The 23,136-nt window shown below is 44.2% G+C and overlaps 1 protein-coding gene across 2 annotated transcripts in view; it reads right to left on the bottom strand.

Annotated features, from left to right (window-relative positions):
• sema5a (sema domain, seven thrombospondin repeats (type 1 and type 1-like), transmembrane domain (TM) and short cytoplasmic domain, (semaphorin) 5A) overlaps positions 1-23,136 on the bottom strand; it is a 159,242-nt gene that overhangs the window by 80,264 nt on the left and 55,842 nt on the right. For both annotated transcript variants that reach the window (XM_080417173.1, XM_080417172.1), the window contains 4 exons: positions 23,016-23,115; positions 19,999-20,044; positions 6,248-6,310; positions 985-1,083 (listed from right to left, as the gene is read on the bottom strand). In XM_080417173.1, the coding sequence (XP_080273299.1) occupies positions 985-1,083; positions 6,248-6,310; positions 19,999-20,044; positions 23,016-23,115 (308 nt within the window). The remainder of the gene's footprint in view (positions 1-984; positions 1,084-6,247; positions 6,311-19,998; positions 20,045-23,015; positions 23,116-23,136) is intronic.

Below are 23,136 nucleotides of genomic sequence, written 5' to 3'. Positions count from 1 at the left end.
CAGACATTTGTCACATTACAAAAAGTTTCTAGGTTGTTAGCACTGTTGGCTTTCTTAATAGAAACTAAGTGACAGCTGCGAGCTAGAGCTCTGGTTCCATTAATATAAAACCTTTTTTATCTTCTCAATTTGTGACAAACAAAATATGGGGAACCAAACAAAAACATCCCTTAGCTACGTGATTCAGAGCTAGACGTGTCAAGTCAAAATTATACTAACGGAGAGAGGAGAGGACAGGAAAACACAACTATATTTAAGAGGACAAAAGCATGATTTAGATCAGGGGTGGGCAACTTTGTAGATGGTGAGGGCCACTAAATTTCCACACTCACTCTGGGGGGCCGCATTGTTTATCGGCACTCTCGCCAGTAGTACCCCATTACTCAAAAAGCCCATAATAGTCACATAATGTGATAAATAAGGGATATAACAATTATTATTCGTTGTAACTTTGTTTTTATTTAGCATTTAGTAATGCTTCTATCAACTTACTGCTGCTGTACTGCTAAACAAAACTTCACATTCCTGAGTATGCCTTTCAGAGTATTGCTGTAACCTTGGCTTAAAAATATACAAAAATGAACACTAGAATTATAATTAACAAGGCTTCTATTAAAATAAACGAGAGCACGCTCTACTGGTGGACTGTTGTAATTAAAATGGTTCATGGAATGTTGCATGTTTGGAACAGCTAAAGGCAATAGTTCACCATTTCGGATATGTTTAGATTACTTTGTTTTTCTTTGTGATATCAAAAGTGCAAAAAAACAAAACAATATTTTTGTTGGCCTGGGGCCGCATTGAGTGACGGTGCGGGCCGCATGCGGCCCGCGGGCCGCCAGTTGCCCACCCCTGATTTAGATAAAAGGAGATCATTGAAAGAGGAAGAAGACAAGAGGAGATCAGATGGGATAAAGAGGGGAAAAACAGAGAGAGATAAAGGTCGGATGACAAGGGAGCAAACTTTTGGAGTTGGTTTCTTACCGTTCGGTTGGTGCAAATGGGGGTGAAGGCATTGGTTCCACACGTAAACAGCCTGTTCCCATTCACCAGTAGCACTCTGATGTAGTTCTGACATTCCTCCTGTAGACGCGTGCGCACGCACGCACACACACACACACACACACACACACACACACACACACACACACACACACACACACACACACACACACACACACACACACACACACACACACACACACACACACACACACACACACACACACACACACACACACACACACACAGACACCACTGTCAGCATAGGTACCACTATGCAGTCATTACAGGGCAAGGCAGAGTGCAGAATTAGATGTAACAACGCTGAATGAGACAGAATCAACTCCAATCACAGGAGCTGTTGTGCAGAACATGGATAAAGGCTGACAGAGGCGAATCAGGGCTAATGGCCACTCGGTTCAGTCCCATCACACCTCGCCTCTGCAGGGTAACAGATTCAATGGATACACAAATTATTGGAAAGTAACTTAGTTTTTACAAGTACAATTTTGAGGTACTTTTATACTCCACTACATCTCACAGGAAATACAATTCATTTGACAGCATTAGTTACAAATTACTTTGCAGATTTAGATTTAGAACAAACCCCTGTTTCATACTTTGGCTATTTGAAAATTGCAGATCTACAAGCTTGCAAATCTGCTATTTTCGAAAAAGTTTGACAAATTTAGAAAGATTTAAGTACTTTTTGCTGCTGGTGCTGTAATTTTATTTTGATGCCAGTACTTTTGTAACAGAGTATTTTTTATATTGTGGCATTGCTACATGTACAGTACTTAAGTAAAAACAAGTACCAGGGTACCAATCCAATGCCAAATCCATCGCCGGATACACAGAATGACGTGGCACACAGAGAGCAGCATGGAGCCCGGTAAACAGAACCGAATACGGCCTTGTTTCCGATGACTGGTACAAAATGTGAAATGAAAGCATCGGTGATCATACATTATTGTTTTCAGCCCGCACTCTACATCAATCAATCAAAAGCACTGTTCTCTAAAAAGTTATGAAAGTCTACGCTTAGCTTGGCCTGGTCCTCAGAGGTTTAGGCCCCAGGTCAACACTTTGTTAAAAACACAAATGACTGACTGACTGAGTGAAGCTACAGTATATATATATATAAGCTATATGCTACCGTCAGCTTCCCAAATACAGCCGCAGAGGACTTCCATTAAAAGCTCAAAGCAAACATTACATTATCACGTGGAAGCCACGGAGGAGCGCTGTGCTAGTTTTCGTGCTGGCTATAGCAATAAAGCACTCATTAAAGTCCCACCATGTGAGAGAGAGAGGCCCTGAATGTATGCTGGAGAGAGAGAGGCCCTGGCTGTATGCTGGAGAGAGAGAGAGGCCCTGGCTGTATGCTGGAGAGAGAGAGGCCCTTGCTGTATGCTGGAGAGAGAGAGAGGCCCTTGCTGTATGCTGGAGAGAGAGAGGCCCTGGCTGTATGCTGGAGAGAGAGAGAGGCCCTGGCTGTATGCTGGAGAGAGAGAGAGGGGCCTTGGCTGTATGCGGGAGAGAGAGAGAGGCCCTGGCTGTATGCTGGAGAGAGAGAGAGAGGGGCCCTGGCTGTATGCTGGAGAGAGAGAGAGGGGCCCTGGCTGTATGCGGGAGAGAGAGAGAGAGGGGCCCTGGCTGTATGCGGGAGAGAGAGAGAGAGGGGCCCTGCATGGCTGTATGCTGGAGAGAGAGAGAGGGGCCCTGGCTGTATGCTGGAGAGAGAGAGAGGGGCCCTGGCTGTATGCTGGAGAGGGGGGTCCTCATTGAGATTTAAAACCCTATAAAGCAGCTTTAGTCTGAGCCACCACTTGAGGTACTCTCACCACTCTCTGTCTGCCCCCCTCTCTCTCTTTCTTTCCCTCCGTCTTTTCTTCCTCTTTTATACTGCATGTCAGTGGTTCTCAACCTTTTCTGGATCAGGGCCCACTTGAAAATCTCAAAAGCGTCCGCCAAGTGGTCAGATGGGTGGACTGCATGTATTTTAATGATCAATCAATCGATTGTGTTCCGGACTGGAACTAACGTAGTGTACTTTACACTAGTTCCCATTTATCGTTATCACAATAAAAACACAGTTTTCAAGGTTTTAAAGAAAACAACAAAGTCTTATGCACACCTGATCAGCTCAAAGACGGGTGCGAAGGCAGGAATCAGACGTATGTATAGAATAGACTAAAATGACCCGCACTCCGTCTACACTTGACACAATAGGGACAACTCCATCCGAGCAACGTTTCGGTCAATAGATGCCTGCGGAAAGTCTGTTGACCGAAACGTTGCTTGGATGGAGTTGTCCGCCTATTGTGCAAAGTGTAGACAGTGTGCGGGTCATTTTATTTTATTCAAGGTTTTAACCCATTAAGACCGGGAACGCTTAAACCATTATTTTATACTTAGCCTAGGCTATTCAAAAATAGCAGATATACAAGCTCATAGCTTGTATATCTCATAGCTCATAGTTTGTATATCTCATATCAAGCTCATAGCTTGTAAATCTGCATCTGAAAAATCTTGAACATTTGTGCAAATATTTGAATATATATTTTTTAAAGGGAGCATTTTTGACTCAAATCTTTGCTTCTGGGGGTCCCTGGAACAAAATATTTTGAGATGTGGAGGTCGGCGGCCAAATACATATAATTTTGGGTGGTCTTTGACATGAAAAAGGTTTGAGAACCACTGATACTATAGCAACATTCGTTTTTCAGAAAACTGTTAGGATTTATAAGATCAGCCTCAGGTCTTAAAAAAAAAAAAAAAAAAAAAAATTGAAAAGAATGTTCAGAACCCAAGATATCGTGATCCGAAGATTTGCTGCTCCATTCACTTCTTGTTTAACTTATTACTGTATCTCGGCTCCTGAGCACTTTTTTTTTACTTTAAAAAAATTGCTGATTTTTTTTATTTATTTCATTGGCATTGAGAGAGTTAATGGGTTAAAGAAAAACGATTTACTTATTTATTATTTTATATTATTAGGTGTTTTGTCAATTATTTAGGGGGCCCGCTTGCAATATCCTAACGGCCCACCAGTGGGACCCCGGCCCACAGGTTGAGAACCACTGAAGTGGTGCAGAGAAAGAGGGATGAGGCGGGCGTTGATTGGGGGAGAGGAAGGCAAGTAGCCTTTATTTCCTCCCTCTATCAAGAGCCTAGCTCATAAAATGATTCATTTCCCAGCTCCAGGCACAGTAAGTGTGTGCGTGCGTGCGTGCGTGCGTGCGTGCGTGCGTGCGTGCGTGCGTGCGTGCGTGCGTGCGTGCGTGCGTGCGTGCGTGCGTGCGTGCGTGCGTGCGTGCGTGACTCATCCTGCATGTGTGTAAGTGGGCAGTTGGGGGGCGAGTGTGCGTGTGTGTGCGCACGCGCACGGGAAGCTGTCAGCATAATTCAATTCTTCTCCACCATTCGTTTCTATGGTAAATAATGGTAAATTTAATATGTGCCCTCCAGTCTTGCTTATGAAAACATCCACATACTGTTGGTATGGAAGCAACGGAACCTGCTGTGAACGACTCCTGGTGTTATAAATATATATATAAAGCAAAGACAAGGCAGCAATTCAGTCCCGTCAAGTCAATTTAACTCTCGTCTCTTCTCGCAGATGAAATAAATCAAACACAGCGAGAGAGAACGACTGCGGGAGAATGAAGTGCTTTAATGTTATTCTTAGTGTTCATCACAAGAGCTGATCCTCTGAAGGCGACGGCTAGGGAAGCAATTCTGCTCCACTTGACTTGACAGGGCCGCCTCTCCAGGACAAAAGGGGGCGACTGTCTGTAATTCTAAACAACAGCCATGTGCCGGCCAACCTGTGCGTGCCAATTATGGGCTTTTAACCACCTTTCTCTGCAGGATAAATACACGGACACAGAGGCACGCACGTACTGTAGCTGAGACGCACACACACACACGCACGCACGCACACGCACACGCACACACACACACACACACACACACACACACACACACACACACACACACACACACACACAGACACACAAGCCCCGACCATGCAGACAAATACACAGCAGGGCTTGGCAGTTCACCTACAGGTCAAGTTCAGCTCTATTCCTTCTGTTTGGTAGACTCGGCAGTGCCAGCTAACCACACACAAAAACACACTCATGCACACATTGTGAAATAAATGCAGAGGAGGTGGAAACAATAGGAGCTCCACCAGAGAGTACAGTAAGGTGGGGTTGCGAAACCTTTTTAAGTTCCTAAAAACAATTTGACTAAAAAACCATCCACTCCCATCGTCTGTCACAGATTATCTTGGGGATTGTCTTAATCACTTTCAACCTGGCGTCCCTATTTTGGGCATGGCAATATAGGCAATATAATACCCAAAATAGCATATTTACAAGCTCACAACCTAACGCGGTGTTGTGAGCTTGTAGATCGGCTATTTTTTTTCCTATTTTGAAATAGGGCTTAAGTATGGAGTTACACAATAGCTTCACGTGCTGTGATCAAGAATGGATTGGGGGCACGGTGGCGCAGTCGGTTGCGCTGTCGCCTCACAGCAAGAAGGTCGTGGGTTCGATTCCCGCCGTGTGTCTTCTCCTCCGCGTCATCAGCGCCCATACCCTAGGTGGGGTTGGCTAAAGGGCCTACTCTGTGTGGAGTTTGCATGTTCTCCCCGTGTCTCCTAGGGTAGTTAATACCCTCACAAAAACATGTAGTAATCCTGGTCACTATACTGCCTCCCCCTGGTCAGCCGGGGCGCCTGATGGAGGGGAAGGGAAATGGTTGGAATAACGTGTTCCTTCCACACGCTACGTCCAACCAGGGAAACTCCCCCCTGTCAGGTGACAAGAAGGTCAGTTGGCTCTCATGCATTAAAGGAGGCATGAGCTCGGCCCTGGCCTCCCTAGGCTGGTGGGGGGAGTGTAGTGCCCAGGATCACTTAGCAAATTGGCACCGGGTGAAAAAAGGGTTACAAAATTGAGGGATAAAAATTATATATAAAAAAAAAAGAATGGATTGATTTTCTAGAGATACTACTTCACAAGGCACCTTATCAATTCTGTGCAGTGATGCGTTTAATGGCTGAACATTTCAGACTGGCCTTAGATTTCTAATACTGTACATTGTAACATTATCATTGGTTTTTCACAACAACGTGGTTGTTCTGTGAAGCAAAATACCACCTCAGTTCTCCACACATGGTGTCGAAAAACATAAGAAGAATTCCATTTGCAGACAGGACACGTTGACTCACCTCAGACTTTCCACGGCTGAAGCAGGCTCCCTTGGTGAACTCATCACAATGCCACTCAGCTTCCTGCGGAGAAGGAAATGCAGGTTTATAAAAAATAAATAAATAAACCATCACGAAGCAAACATCACAGAGCCTCAGTACAATAACACTGGACCTTTCAGGAAACACTTGGCATAAGTAAAACAAAACAAAACAGAACAATAGTTAAAACATTTCTTAAGACACCTTACACAACAGCAGAATCCGTATTAATCGAACAACAATTGTCAGGCACAGCGACACAGACACTCTCGTTGCAATGTTTCCCAAACGATGGAACCCATGTTTGGGTCGCGGACCATGGGTCACAAGAAAATATCCCTTTTTTAGTTTCCTACTTTTTGTTATTATTATTTCAAAATATATTAAAAAAAAATGAAATTACATAAATGTAATAAACTTTAGTAGCAGATCTATAAATATCAGATCTACAATGTGTGACGCGTTGTGAGCTATTTTCACTAGTTTGGTTCCTCTGGAGACATCAAATTTCTCTTTTAAGTCTCGAGCTAAAAGGTTTGTGAACCACTGCTCTATTGCGACCAAATTATAGACTTATGAAGGGCGACATTGATTGAAACGGAGATTAAATCAATTTGACATTCGACAGAGTAGGCAGAGGATATATCCTAAAAATAATTACACACAAACTACTAACTACTTCAAAGATGTGCTTAAAGGTAGGGTAAGTGATATTTTTTGGTTAAAACAAAAAGTATTTTGTTAAAAGGTTAAAACACTATATTCTGATAGTAATCATTGGTATAGAGTGTTTGTTCAGTAACAGGAGTCTCCCCGTCTCTCCAGCTCTTTAATAAACAGAAAATACATTTTCTGGTAGGTGTCAAAATCTCAGCCAATCAGGAGAAAGTACCCATTTTTAAGCTTAATTTGTATAGTGTTCCAGTTCCAATTTTGCCTGCTCATTTCTTAGTGTCATCACTTCCAATTTCACTTGTTTAATCTATATCCTGATTGAGTTCTCTGTCCTGATTGGATAAAATTGGAAATGAAACTGAAACTGAAACAAAAATGCATTTTTCGTTTAATAAAGAGCTGGAGAGACAAGGAGACTCCTTTTACTGAACAGACACTCTATAGCAATGAGTACTATCAGAATATAGAGCTATTTAACACTTAGTTTAATACTTGAGTAAATGTACTTAGTTACTTTCCACCACTGGTAATTGGTTATCTTACTACAGCCATGGTTAATTGTTGTCATGTGGGATGCTGTGCCGTCAGTGTGGGGCGCTATGTTTGAACTATCATTTTATGCCATGTTAAATAGATAACAGAATAACAGAATAGAAGGAAGTAGTAGTCCCACTATCCCTGCAGGAAAACAGTTGCACTATTACTACAAAATGGTAAGACAAGCTAGGGGTTTAGGCCAATCAGCGTGCAGCTCATTTGTAAACAGCCTCTCAGAGCCAATAAATGATTCAGTATTTTCACCTACAGCCAGGTTTGTCTCGCCTACATTAGTTAACCCAGTGGTTATACTGTTTATCTCCTGCAACTATTGTCGGGCACTCATGCACGCGCACGCGCACGCATGCGCACACACACACACACACACACACACACACACACACACACACACACACACACACACACACACACACACACACACACACACACACACACACACACACACACACACACACACACACACACACCATATAATATTAAGAGCTGTGTTAAATACAGACACAGAATCCAATTAAGGTGCAAACAAAGCTGGTGTTAGCCGAAACATCAGAGGCAAGCAAGCACAGATTAGAAAATGCCAATTTGATTTATGTGTGGGGGGAAATGAACGATGTCAAGACACAAGAGGCACATCCCCGGACCGAACATCAATGTGATTTACATTGATGTTACTATCAGCGAGAGGAGAAGAATTAGAAGATAAAACCGGGACGACTCCCTCCGAGGGTGGAAACAAGAGCATGCTCCAAATCTCCTGTTTAATTTCAGCATGACCTGCAGGGGCTCTCTCATTGATAAAGGTTCACTATTCATGAAACAAGCGACGGTCCTGGGGCCATCACAGGACCATCACAGGGCCACAGAGGCACTCATACCTTGACAGGCCAAATTAGATACCATTGCCACTAGCCAGGATGAGTGACGGAGAGAGAGAAAGGGGGAGAGGAGGGTGTTCACTGAGAAATGGACAGCACTGTAACTTCATGTGGCAACCAGAACTAAAAGTTAATGTCAAGTCAGGAAAAGTGAAACTATTCAACCTTTTCCTGGTGAGCCGGTGAGAGACGACTCTCTCTCTCCTGCAATAATAAGCTGGCCAGCAGCCAGAGCCAGAGTGACTTCATTCTCTATGGGATACAGTAAATACTCCTAACTGAAAGAGAATATTATATTTCACCTTGGTATCGGGGCTGCTTTATGCCAGGACAGCAGGGGAGCAGAAAGCTGAACCCCCCTCAGCAGTTAGGAGAAGGTCTTTCATTTCCTCTCTGAGCAGCGATGAATTTCTCTCTCTCTGTGCTTTATGAGTGGGCTTTAACTATACTGTCTCAATGGCCTTCTGGTGGAGGGATGGTGGGACTGCATGCGTGTGCGCACGTCGTACACACAAACACACACACACACACACACGCACGCACGCACGCGCGCAACGAGTGTGAGAGCATTCGAAGTGGTAGCACACACCTCAGTATTATGGTGAGAAGGCTCGTTTTCTGTCTTCTTGAAGGCTACATCTACACTAAGCCTTTTTTTATTGAAAACCCGGGTTTTAAAATGAGTTTCAAAATGAAAACCATCTCCGTCCAAATGTTAGTTTTAGCACCTTGTCAGGAGTATTCTCCATCCATACTCCAAGACTGAAAACGCACGTCACATATCCATTCACGTACACTGGCCATGCACGTGCCGGGCATATCCCTTTTTGACGACATCCATAAAACAGCACTTGTAGCCACACAGCGATTGTACATTCAAAGGATGTTTCTCCTCTCTGTGGTCGCCATGGTTTTTGTCTGTGCGTCTGTGCTAGAAGGCACATGACAGATATACTCACACTACTGATTTAAGGTCTAGGAATAAACAAGAATGGGTATACAATATATTTTCTTTGCATTTCTCATGTGTGAACAGGAGCTTATGTCGCTGTTAATATGATTTTAAAATCAGAAGCCTGGTGGTCTATGAACACACTGAAACATTGTGTCGTTAATATGAGGTTTAGCACTCTGTACCAATATGGATTTTCACGAAGAATAGAACAATTCTAAGTATAGAAGCCATGTCAGCGTATTAATGCCCACATCAGTGTAGATCCGATATGGAGAAATAACAGGTGACAGGTAGGCTAGCTGATTGATTTTTATATGAATGCAATCTACTTGGATGTCGGTAATATTAACAAAGAAACCAAAGATGTAGCCTAATTACCCAATGTACTGTGGACCTAGTACAGTGCAGAGCCCTGGGGGGGGGACTCAGCTTTAAATGGTTAAAGGGCTGGGTCTTCAAAACAAAACAAATCAAATGTATCCACACTAATCAAAAATACCTGATCAGACGTTTTTGACTGGGTGGCCCAGGAGGAGCATTGCAGGGATAAGTATATGAGTGATTTCAGAGCCCAATTGATGTCATAAAGCGCTCTGATATCATTACAGTTTCATTTTCCATTTCGTCGTTTGAAATTAATTCAAATGAATGTTTATTCATGCCATGTATTTATGATTACAACCCATTTTGTTACAAAGTAAAGGCGTGTTAAATACTCTGGAGTACCAAAGCAGCCGCAACCATCAGAGAGCACCTGGGGTGTAATGGGGTGGTGGCAACCGCGGTGGCCAAGGAGATTCCAGGGGTGGTCCGTGCCACTTAAGGCCACCCCACTGGTGCCAATGCATCGAAAGGTATGTGCTTTCAAACAAAGACGTCATAGTGTAGAGATGTAGCCTAAGTGTGTGAAGAACTCACAAAAAACGAACAAACCACAGTTTCTCACCAGAAGGCGAAAGTCACAGAACAGAGCACCTTCAAAAACGTACATCAAGCACTGTGTTGCACCATCGAAGACTAATACACACAGAACAACCAATCAAACTAATGACACAGGTGTGGTGGCTAACAAGGGGGTGTGATGGTAACAAGGTAACCTCGCGTCACCAGACTTTCCACCTCGGAGGAAAGCCTGGTATTCGTTCTAAAACTAGCCGTTTGATCCGGTTTAGAAAAAAGGAAAAAAAGTATTGTGGTTCCGGTGGTTGGCGTCGCATTGTTTTTGTTCCCCACATAATGCGAATCAATTAGTTTAGTCTTGCTAGTCGCGCCACAAGTTGGAATAGAAAATTATTATTATGTCAAAAGAAACAAAACGATTATACCAAACTAAACAAGTTTTAAAATAGGGGAATCATTTTGTAGATGCACGGCGCTTGTGGTTCCGGTCGTTGGTTCCGGCAAAAGGAGGTCCAAAGAAGCCACCAGAGAGTAAACAAAAAGTCCCCAAAATAATTACAAAGTCGTCAAAACCATGACTGTGTTCGTTCGTGCGTGTGAGAGAGAGACGATTCACAATTCACGTTCAAAAAAGCTATTTTGGGGTCAAACCACACACACATCAGCACTGCCACTAACGTAACGGAGCAGTATGCCCACAAAGCTCCATGGCCCATTCCGGCAGAGAAAGTGGGCCCAGTAAGTACTTTCGCTCGCTATGAAGGCTGACTGTGTGTGTGGGTCTTCATTGAGAGAATCCTTTCAGTAGGCTGGAATCTAATTCACTCATTTTACTATGTCAAATCAATCTTAACACATTGCATGCCAGTCGCGTAGATCTACGCGAACCTATTTAAAGCCGCAGCGTGCCAGTCGCGTAGATCTACGCGAACCGCCGATTCCCATTGAAATTGCCCCAGGTGCACTTTCCGAATTTTTTTTATCCATTTCCGTTTCCGGTTTCCGGTCGGAAACGGAATTATTCGGGTTCCGGTTTTTTCGATCGTATCCGCTTCCTGTCTGGGATCCTGTTTAAAACTCAATTTTCTCGGTTGTTGTTTTTCTCCTCGCTGATCACTGTTTAGCGTTGATCGGCTGTATCTTCAAGATGGCGGCTCGCATTTGGAAACTGTTTTCGCTGGCCGTTTCTCACAGATCCGCTGTGTGTTTAGAACCAAATGAACGCGCACTTTTAACCTGTGGCGACATGAAAAAAACAAAAAAACAACAATAAAACGCTGGCACTGGTGAGTACATTATGAGATTAAACTCTGGCATGGAATGTGTTAATAGCGATGCAAAATGACAAAGGTGGGCTCTCGTTCATGGAACGATCATGGTTTGTCTTTATTGATGCCGTGAGACTCCTCATCAGCCTGCATGCGTAGTCTGACACAGGAAGGGGTGCAACAGTTAATAGATCTCATCGATTTACTCGATTATAAAAAAATATCGATCATTTGATATAATAATTGATTCCTATTTTGGGCATGCAAAAAGTTGCAACAAATGTCAAATCGAGTGAACATGGCAGATCTACAAGCTCACAGCGACACGTTGTGACCTTGCAGATGTGCCATTTTCACTGTTGTGCAAAGAAATATATTGTCGATATAGAAAAAAAGAAATAATTGATAGTTGCAGCCCTAGCTAGACCCAGGTTTCAGCCTGTTATGTATCCACAGTGGAGCTTTAACACTTCAGCAGTGATACTGCGTGGGTGACGTCCTTGAGCCTGAAAGGCTTTATAAGCTGTTTTCATTTACTGTACCTGTGGATCCATGTTTATCTGACTGCCAGGCCTCACACAGACCAGAGTACGGTGCCACAATCACACCCATGCTAAGGAAAGTGCCAGTGTCATTAAGGCACATTAAAAGTCCATTAGCACGCTATCGCTTCAGCCTCAGTGTGCCGCTGAGATAGATCTGTGCCAAAAGTGAAAAATATCTAGAATGAATGTGCTGACTTTTAATAATAATGTTAAGTCACTGGCATCATCTGAGAATAAAAAGAGCCAATATTATGAGGCACTACAAAAGACCAGTTTCTTGCGTTTTTATTAGAAGAAGTAGACAGAGACGGAGAGTGTGAGAGAGAGGAGAGAGTTCAGCAAGAAAATAATAAGAACTGTGTACCGCGCGCGTGTGTGTGTGTGTGTGCGCGCGCCTGTGCGTGTGCACGTGTGTGTGTGCGCGCGCGCGTGTGTGTGTACGGGCTGAGGTACAGACAGATTGACAGACACACTCTGGCTATGTCACAGGCATTCATTGCTTCAGGGACACCGAATAATAGAATCCTGAGCTATGCATGTTCCGTGCACCCGCCTGCTCCACCGTCCCCTGTAATGTTAGGAATCCAAAGAGAAGAACCATTGTGTTCCAAGCTCTCATCGTCCGTGACACTAAGGGGCCATTGTCGGCACGAGGTGGGTGCAGGAGAGGCTGTGAGGGAGGCAAAGAGAGAGAGTGAGAGAGAGAGAGAGAGAGAGAAATAAAAATCCGTGGGCAGAGAGAGAAAGAAAGAGAATGTTAGAAGTAGCCAGAGAAAAGGACAGACGCGAAAAACAAGAGCAAAAAAAAACAAAGAGATAACAGAGGTCGTGTTTGGAACGTGCCGGGATGATGGCGGCACAGAGGCCGATCAGGGAGAGACGGAGCGGGTCGAGGAGTTAATGAGGGGGCGGATCCCGACCAACCACTGCACATCCAGACATGATATTGAATAAAGTTTGCATAATGACGGGCCAGAGAACACTCTCCCTACTCACAGCTGTCTGGCCTTGTGAATTGACTGGCTGTGTGTTCCATTACAGTGAGAGGCGGAGAGAGAGAGAGAGAGAGAGAGAGAGTGTGTGTGTGTGTGTGTGTGTGTGTGTGTGTGTGTGTGTGTGTGTGTGTGTGTGTGTGTGTGTGTGTGTGTGTGTGTGTGTGTGTGTGTGTGTGTGTGTGTGTGTGTGTGTGTGTGAGAGAGAGAGAGAGATAGAGGGAGAGAGAGAGAGAGAGCAGTGAGGCTGGGGTGCTGGGGTGCTGGGGGCCGGGGATGTTAGGCAGACAGGGAGCTGGACAAACGCAGCCGGAGAAATCTAATCTGTCTCTTGAATAGCTGATGATATTACATTTTTCTGTGCCGATACTATATTTACTATTCACACTGACGTCTGCTGATGTAAGGCATGGAAAGATTTACATACCAAAATGTGTCCTTGTGTGGCATCACTGTATGCGTTCGTCTCTGTCACTGTCTGTCTCTCATAACGCCATAAAAAAAAAAACCTGTACAAATATTTTGAAGAAACTACACAGCATTGTGAAATATGCTGGTATGCTGAATCACACTCTAGTGTGATTCAATTGGCCGATACACGACCGGCCAATGCCATGCCTTTTATGTTTGTTTATCGGTACATTAAATGGCAAATTTCGTGAGATCTAGTAACTGGAATTAGTAACACTCCCATAGAAGTGGAGGTGATCATTTCGCTACTGATTAGCAAGGCTAATTGCTTTTGCTGACACTGTGTGACTGTGAGCAATGAGCTAATGAAATGCATCGGTGGAAAGCAAAGGAGAGGAGAATTGGTACGATGGGGCTTTTTTTTTGAGGGGGGGGTGCTTTTGTTCACAGGAGTTCAAACAGCATTGTATTAACCACTTTAATCAATAATAAAGTCTTCAGGTGAAAATGAAATGGGCTATTTTTGAAATAATTTAGAAATGTTTTGTGGTTAAGTGGTTAAACTATGATCGAGGTAGAGAAAAGCGGAGGCATAGTGTAACATGGTGTTACAACTCTATGCCAGACAGGCTCTGTTGTCAAAGGGAGATGTTACGCAGAGTGCTTCCGTCTGCCTGTCTGGGTGCCGACACGGGGATGGATATCAGCTATTCACTTCTCTGCTGTGAAATTGGACAGTGAGAGAGAGAGTAACGTCATGGATTCGAGCGCTCATTGTCTGATGCTGTGTTCAAGCCTCCTGCGGAACCGCTGCTACCGTTCGGATTTACTGCGTCAGAGGAAACAACGCTCTAATAATAGATTCCTAAAGGGGATGTTTTTCTCTGTAAAACTAATTGGGGAGCTCACAGTGAGACAGGAACACAAGGCTGAAGCTCCTCTCTGAGCCAGCCGGCTCGCTCGTTCATCAACCCATGGCAACACAATGGGATGTGAACACAATGCAAATGCGGAACGAATAATTCATCAATGCTTGCCCTCGATGCTTAAGCCCCCCCCTTCTCTCTCTCTGCAGCGGGCACAGCACGGTGGGCAACGACTCATGGGAGCCATGAGGAAGCCATGCCAGGGGCTCATTTTGCTGACTGAGTTTGGCAGAGGCTGAGGACAGGGAGCAGACACTATAGGATAGAAGGGGCAATTGGGGGCGATGCTAGACTTGATTCAGCTGTATTTAGGGAGGGGGAAGGAAAAATACCGTATGTTTAATGAATGCTTCGTTCTATTCAACTAAAAGCCTTTCAACTACACAATCTTTCATCTGGGTTATTATAGCACCTCTCAGTTGAGGAAGACACTGTCAGAAGCACATCTCTCTCTCTCTCCTTTCATGGCACAAGTGAAAGTAAATCAAATACAGTATCTTTACTCTTATTCTTTTTTTTCACCCCCTGACGAGTGCAGATGGGGATACACATCGCCAGGGACAGCTACGCCACTTCAGGTGTTTGAGCCGTGAAATGGCCGTATAGTACCATATAGTCAGTTCACATCCCCTGTTCGGACTGACTCCAGTTTCAATGTCAGCCTGGTTGCCACTTTGCACCTGATTGCCATTCACATGGAGCGTAGCTCATATCTCTTCAATTTCCATGGGACGCTGACGTTTCTGCCCTCAAACTCTGTTTAGAATTGCAAAAGCGTCTTTGTCTCGTCAACAGTTCCTCCGGCAAATCCTTATATCTCTTACTGAGAAATCGAAGTGTTTCCAATGACAGATTGAAGGCCAAATCCAAGCCCTAGGAGGAAACACCAACAATGAAAGAGTGAAAGTTCTCAAAGCTGTGGACGTCATTTTTATGGCCGCTCTGTCTCTCTCTCACTTCTGCTGGTCACCACTTTTTTCTATTTTTCATTACTTCCAGGCAGGGAGGCCATTTACTGAGGAGATTATGATTGCTGGGCTAAGGCTCTATCGATCCCTGGGCCTGAACTCGATATGTGCAATAGAGCAGGTTAGACCGGGGGCGTTCGGCTAGCACTCCCAGTGCTCTTGAAAGCCTCCCAAACAAAAGCATGACCGCCGGTTATTCAGAATTTCATTTTCTGACAAGAGCACTTCAGCCGAGGGCATAGAGTGGGTGGGATTTGTTTTTTGTTTTTTTTGCCTACTTGGAGAAATGACCTTGGTGGCTGTGTTTATCCAATTCATAAATGTTTCATGTATTTGTGATCATGGCCGGTGAAATGTGGGCATTGATCATATGGTAATTACATCCAGCTCCCTGCCATATTACAGGCAGTTTGTACTGCAGTGGTAAAGCAGTGCTCCATCAATCAATACGCGTTTCCTCTTGGTAATGTTAAGGCTGTCAGCCATGCAAAACAAATCACTGCCACAGGGCATGGTCTGACAGGGCTGATACTTAGAGGTGGGATAAAACGCTCAGAGCTGTGTGTGTGTAGGAGTAGCTTTTCGCTTCTTTGTCTTCTGTGAAAAAAAGTAAACAAATACTTACGCAACTGTTGAACGTCTGCACAAGCTTAAAATAAAGCACAACAAACAGCCACAGTATTCACCCCGCTAACTTGCTTTGTTCACTTGCTTAGCTCTCTTGTACCATATTCCCTTGTAGCTGCATTTGATCAGTCAGTACGGCACGTGTGCAGAGAAACAATGTGAAAGGTCATTCATTCAACTTTCTTGTGTATTGAACAACAGCGATAAGAATTTCCTACATAACAGCTACGCAGTGAATCCCTCATTCTGTGGGGGAAGAGAAGAGAAGAGAAGAGAAGAGCAGTGTTGGTTCAGTCAAATGCAAAACAGGGACTAGTCCATGGGTCAGCTTAAATTGGCACCAGCACTTTGGTGGAGATTACCAGCACCTATTGTCTAGAGAGGAAGCCCCTGGAGCTCAGGGGGGGGGGGGGGGGTGATGGAGCCAGTAGGAATCTCCTCTGGGATTTTGCCGCACTAGTCAAGCGGAGGATAAAGAAAGACGGATGATTGGGCAAAGGAATGGCACGGCGCATCTTTAGTAAGCCTCTCTATCCCATCGAGCAAACATAAAAGACAGCTATACCAAGGAATCCTCTCTCTCACTCCCGTGTGGGGTTTCCTCAGTTTTATTTTCCCTTGCCCTGCTTGTGTGCATGTTTGTGTGTGTGTGTGTGTGTGTCTGTGGCAGTCTAGGACATACCCATAGAATGGTTGTTAGAGGGTTTCAACAACTTGGGATGCCGAAAAAGGAGGCAAAAAGGCTAGGCAATTGTGCTGTCTCTGCTATAATTGGCAGCCGCCATACTGGATATGGTGGAGACGCTGTTACTTATACCCATAGAGTACTGAGCGTACTTGTCCCTGTATGTTTCTCCTTTATGTGGACATAAATAAATGGTTAAAATGTGTGTGTGTGTGTGTGTGTGTGTGTGTGTGTGTGTGTGTGTTGTGTGTGTGTGTGTGTGTGTGTGTGTGTGTGCGTGTGCGTGTGTGTGTGTGTGTATGTGTGCGTGTGCGTGTGTGTGTGTGTGCTTCGAGTCTTCGAGTTGTTTGTGTTTTCACATCAGCACTGCTGCAGCCGTATACAGCAAAACTCTCTTTTCTACTTCTGTTGCTCCTCCTCTTTGTCTCCCCAGGATTTTCAGGATGTTAAAGGTCCAGCATGTGGTCTTGTCCAATCATCAAAAGGAGCCTGCTGCTAAGCCCCCCTGCCCCCAGCAACGGGCCAAGTGAACCCAGAACGCGTCGATGTTTGCCTGGTTACTCAGTGGGTGACAAAACATTTGGCTCAACGGGGGAACAATGCACAGAAAAGGAAAGGAGGGGAAAGCGAAAAATGTCGTGAAATAATTTACAGTAAATAAATAAATACAAATACATAGGGGGGTGTCCGGGGGTGACGCAGGGGTAAAGTTCCTGCCCACTACCATGGAGACTAGGCCTCCTCCACAGTGCCCCCGGCTTGACTGGGCACACCAACAAACACAATGTTGTGTTTGTGGGTGGGAAGCCGGCAGGGGAGAACGATCTCTGTTGCTGCACTAGTTACTCCTACAGGTTATTCAGCAGGGAGCCGAACTGTATTCCACGCATTGTACGCCCTCCCAGTGAAACTCCTTACTGTCAGGTGAAAAGAAGGGGCTGGCAATCAGTGTTACCAGATTTAGCAAGAGGATCAAGCGGCCAGGTCTACAAAACAAGCCCAAAAGAAGCGACCAGGCTGCATGATCACACACACACACACAAACACTGCAAATTGATGAGCTATTTCAAAAAAGCTGACGCACAAGCTCACAACGTGTCGCGACGCAAAACGTTGTGAGCTTGTAGATCTGGTATTTTCAAAGAAAAGCTTGAGAGAAGCTTGTGAAAAATAACTTTTCCGCAAATCTTGTATGGGGGTCCCTGGCACAAAATATTTTCAGATAGGGGGTCCGCGGACAAATCGATATTAATTTAGGCAGTCCTTGACATGAAAATCGGTCCTAGTATAGAGCCCTGGGGAACTCCGTTGTCTCTACAGTACACCCTCCCTTAGACCCACAGCAATGACAGGGACTACACATGGAATGGCATAATGGCTAAAAACTAAACAAAGCTAAATAAATGTAATAAAAATGAAGTCATAATGCCAATGTGTGAGAGAAGGAGGGATTGAATGAAGGCATATTTGCTACCCTGAGGCGGATATTCCATATTTATGCAAGTTCTCTGCAAATGCATGTTAGTACAACATCAACAACGCCCCTGTTGGTTTTGTACAATGCATATTTACTGATAATTCACCCACCACGCAAGCATAAGACAGTGTTCTACTGAGATTAGTGTTATTCACGCTTTAATTTCAACTGAACAACTCATTTTGTTCCTGTCCTACCGCCTTTTGTGTTTAGACCCTGACACTTCCGTATGAACACAATACAGAAGAAAATGTCATCTGGCAAAGATTTCACGGCAAAGCGTAAACATTCTGACAGAGCATGAAATAACAACCGTAAAGCGTGTGATTCGCACAACGGGAATGTAAAGCATGGCAGGAGGGGATGTCATGCACAGTTTCAAATTCTACTTGAACCTGTGGGCTAATATTATTATTATTATTATTATTATCATTGACTAGACTTAACCCATTAAGACCTGAGGCCGATTCTACAAAATGTCTTCTAAATCCTAAACAGTTTTCTGAAACACTTATGTTGCTATAATATCAGTGGTTCTCAAACTTTTTCATGTTATACGAATTTGGCCGCGGAGCCCCATCTCAAAACATTTTGTTCCAGGGACCCCCCCAAAAGCAAAGATTTGAGTTACAAATGTTCGCTTTAAAAAATATACATATTCAAACTAAGATTTGCACACATTTTCATGATTTAAAAAAAAATAGCAGATCTACAAGCTCATAGTGCGGCACTCGGTTGAGCCGCGCTATGAGCTTGTACATCTGCTATTTTTGAATAGCCCAAAGAAATCTAAAATGACAGTCTTATGCACACCTGATCAGCTCAAAGACGGGTGCGTATAGGCAGGGATCGGACGTACATAGAATCAAATAAAATGACCCGCACAACGTCTATATGAGCTTGTATATCTGCTGTTTTTGAATAGACAAAGTATACAAATAGTGGTTAAAGTGGTTAAAATGTAAAATGACAGATGACAGCTTTCCCGGTCATAATGGGTTAAGTTGACACGTGAGCCTACAACACTATGTGGCTGGCTGGGTCCAAACACACCTCTGCATCAACAAACAAGCGGCCTCAGCCCCCCCCTCCCCCTCCCCCTTCCAAACCCCCCACTGTCACTCTACCAGACTGCAAGTTGTTGTGACGCATGAAGCAGTAAAGCCATTTAAGTGGAACAGCTTTGAGGTTGAGGAGCCCGGGCAACGTGCAACGACTAGCACGGCCGTGTCTGTATGGAATCAATGGCGTCTGCACAGAGACAGAGGGAAGCCAGCGGGCCAGTGAGTGTGTGTGTGAGTGTGAGTGTGAGTGTGAGTGCGTGTGCGTGTGCGTGTGCGTGTGTGTGTGTGTGTGTCTGTAATCCAAATGTTTCTCAACGTTTGGTCTGGGGCCCACCATGGGGGTCCAAGTGGACACTTATGGGTCTGTTAACTCTGAGAGTGTACAGATGGAAGAACACAAAAAAAACTTCCTCTTTGGGACACCAATCTATACTACACTGTAAAATCCTCAGTGTTAATTTAACCAAAATGGACCCTGGGTATATTTGGATCCACTTGTCACAGTCTCAGAGTTACAGACCCGTAAAAAGGTCCATTTCGACCCCCTGGTGGTCCCCGGACCTGACGTTGAGAACCGGTGCTGTAATCAGACAGCCTGCCTATCAGCCACTGGAGTACATACAGTACAGCACAGTAGACCCTCTGCAAAATGGATGAGTATAAGACCATTAGAGAGATAGAAAGGGAAGAAGTGAGAATGAGAGAGAGAGAGAGAGAGAGAGAGAGAGAGAGAGAGAGAGAGAGAGAGAGAGAGAGAGAGAGAGAGAGAGAGAGAGAGAGAGAGAGAGAGAGGTAAAGACTCACTTGTATCAATGTCAGGTCCTCCAGACTCAACCTGAAGAGATGATTTCTGAAAAGAAAAGAAGGAGGCAAGAATATGAGTTAAGGGGCAGAGGCAAGATAAACCTACAGAAGGAGATACGTGGATTGGAGCCAGAGTTTCTTCTAACAGGCCTAAGCACTGTACAGTACAGTAGTTATCTCTCCTTTACTCCTGTACATTTTCAAACTACATCACTCTCTAGACTAGTGCTTCCACAGCTCTGGCCAGTTTTTAACCACACCCTAGTGACCCCTACGAGCGAACACTTTGCTGATAATAGATGATCTACAAGCTCACAAAACATTGCATCGCGACACGTTGTGAGCTTGCAGATCAGCTATTTACGGCGAAGCGATTCAGTGTAGAGGGAAATACGATCGGTCCTAGTGTAGAGCCCTGGGGTACTCCGGTCGACAAAGTCTATAGGGTTTAAGTGTTTAAAAGTGGGCACAACCTGTCAAGGTTGTGGTGTGGGGCATAGGGAGGACTGGAGGTCTTATAGAGTTCTGGTTCTCTCTATGATCTGGAATAAACTGACAAGACCTGCGTGTGGTTAGGAGGTGTGTGTGTGAGAGAGAGAGAGAGAGAGAGAGAGAGAGAGAGAGAGAGAGAGAGAGAGAGAGAGAGAGAGAGAGAGAGAGCGTAACTGAAGAAATGTAAGAAGAATCCCATTTTAACTGATAATGCTGCCAGTCTGCCACTGCCTGAGGCTACTCTGTGTTGCTATGATTACATTGTAAGGCGAGGCTAGATTGTGGCTTTGGTCTTCCGAACTTTTCAAATGTTTTGCCCCCACTGAATAGCAATCAGCCTCAGAAAAGACAGTGCTAAACCAAACTAAATTACCAAAGTCATCAAACAACAGCTACCGCTATGAAAGGATGTAAAAAGCTGACAATTACAGTAATATTTTTTTATTATTGTAAAATATTATCCATATTGATTTTTGTCCAACAGGTTTATCAATGTCCAAGCAGAGGGCCGTGTTAAGGCCAATACATGCTCCTTCCGGAAAAAAATACTTTTAGACAGGCTTTCTGAACTAAATTAGTTCGGAGAGTAAAGCCCCTTACACACCGGGGACGAATTTTTCATGCGAATAATACGTTTTTCTAAAAAACCTTATAAAGTCAATGCAAGCTTACATGGAGCGAAAAAGCGAAGCGAAAAAGCGTCTTTTAATTATTTGGAACGAGTCCGAATTTTGCGTATATTTGCCGGTGTGTAATGACCTTTAGGGGGTCTGGGGGTGCTCTGAGGAAAAGGCTCTGAGACCACCCACCAGCAGTTGGGAATGACGTCAATTTGTAGTTATATCACCTCCCTTTCTGAAGAAAAGTTTGGACATCGGTAGGAGCATATATTGCCCTTTACTCCTCTCTCTCCAAGATCACCTTAAAGGGATAGTTTTTTTCTATCGATTAGTCACCCCATGGAGACTTGAATTCATTCATTTTTAGTTTTTGTCGCATTCCTAAGACAATAATTTGATGACCAATGGACCAGTAGGCAGCGGTTCCGGTAGGAGACATAAAGGAGACTCTTTGTGTCCCCTACCGGAACAAAAAAATATCCATTAACTCAAGTCTCCATGGGGTGACTAATCGATAGGAAAAAAAAGTCATTTTAGGGGTGTACTATCCCTTTAAAGATCTGCATTTCATCAGTAGCTGCATGGGGTACCTCGATGATGACTGAGCATTTGGAACAGTTAATGCACCGGCAGACATACAAATTGGTGTGCACATACATACAGTACGTATGCAGTGTGTAGGCCACACACAAACACACACACGTTGTACTATATTTGTTAGGATTAAGAAAAATCTGTTTTATGAAGACTAGGGTTAGGCAATGATTCTCAGAAGTATAGCAAAACAAGCGTGCGCGCGCACACACACACACACACACACACACACACACACACACACACACACACACACACACACACACACACACACACACACACACACACACACACACACACACACACACACACACACACACACACACACACACACACACACAGATCTATCAATCTTCCAAAGAGTGGCTATCACCCAAGCTTTGATGTGGCCAGGGCTCTCTTAACTATATTGATATTTGCATCGATCTCTCTTTCCTTCCATTATCACTCATAGCTCAAATCCAGACCACAGCCATCCATCCAGCCATTGCCGCCTTTCACAGTTAGACACTCCCCGGCCGTCAAGTTGGCACCAGGAATTGCATTAAATCTATTATTTAGTGCTCCAACACCATACATCAGCCGTGTATTGACCGATACCATAACAAGGGCTTTGCAGGACAACTTGCGGGTCCAGATGCTGATGCTCCAAGAGCTAAAATGAAACAACCATGTTTGCTATTCAACTTTATAGTGCTGACAGTGCAGCCCCATCAGTGAAATGGTTGATGATAACAGCGGGCAAATTCTTCATGTTTTGTCACAGTGATTCATGCTAACCATTTCCTTTGGCTATAGTTCCCTTCTCTGCCCTTTTACTCCTTGTCTCTCCACCCACACAAGTCTTTGCTAATTCTGTACTTAGTCTTCCGTCAACGTTCCGCGGGTCCATTAGTGAATTCCCCCGGCGCGCTGGGTTTTCTGTTTGTGATGTTGTTGCTCTCCATGTTGCAGGCTGCACTGCTGTCTCCATGTTCTCTTTGAGGCGAGGGTCTCTTTTTGTATTGACGGCCGAGCCATTAGTAGACAGTGCAGCATGCAATTTGTCTACGGCATCATTTCAGAAAAAATAAGGGGTGGCAAAAATAAGTAAAAAAATTGAGGAAGAGTTGATGCAATATGCTTAAAAGAACGGAATTTGAAGTTAAAAGTAGGGTAAGTGATATCTTTTGGTGAAAGCACTATATTGTGAGAAAGAAAGAAAGAAAGAAAAGAAAAGAAAAGAAAAGAAAAGAAAAGAAAAGAAAAGAAAAGAAAAGAAAAGAAAAGAAAAGAAAAGAAAAGAAAAGAAAAGAAACAGACAGGGGTTACCTGGCTCCAACAATCAGTTCGTTCTGCCCGGGGTCAAACGTCAGCTGGGAATAATCCACTGTGCCCTCTGCCTTGAACCTGAAGATCCATGGCTCCATCTCTGCCAGGAACAAACACATGA

Source organism: Gymnoscopelus braueri (genome assembly GCF_963280865.1).
Source record: "Gymnoscopelus braueri genome assembly, chromosome: 21".
Classification (NCBI taxonomy): Eukaryota; Metazoa; Chordata; class Actinopteri; order Myctophiformes; family Myctophidae; genus Gymnoscopelus; species Gymnoscopelus braueri.
Note: the sequence above shows the minus strand (reverse complement) of the source record. Positions and strands in the feature narration are given on the sequence as shown.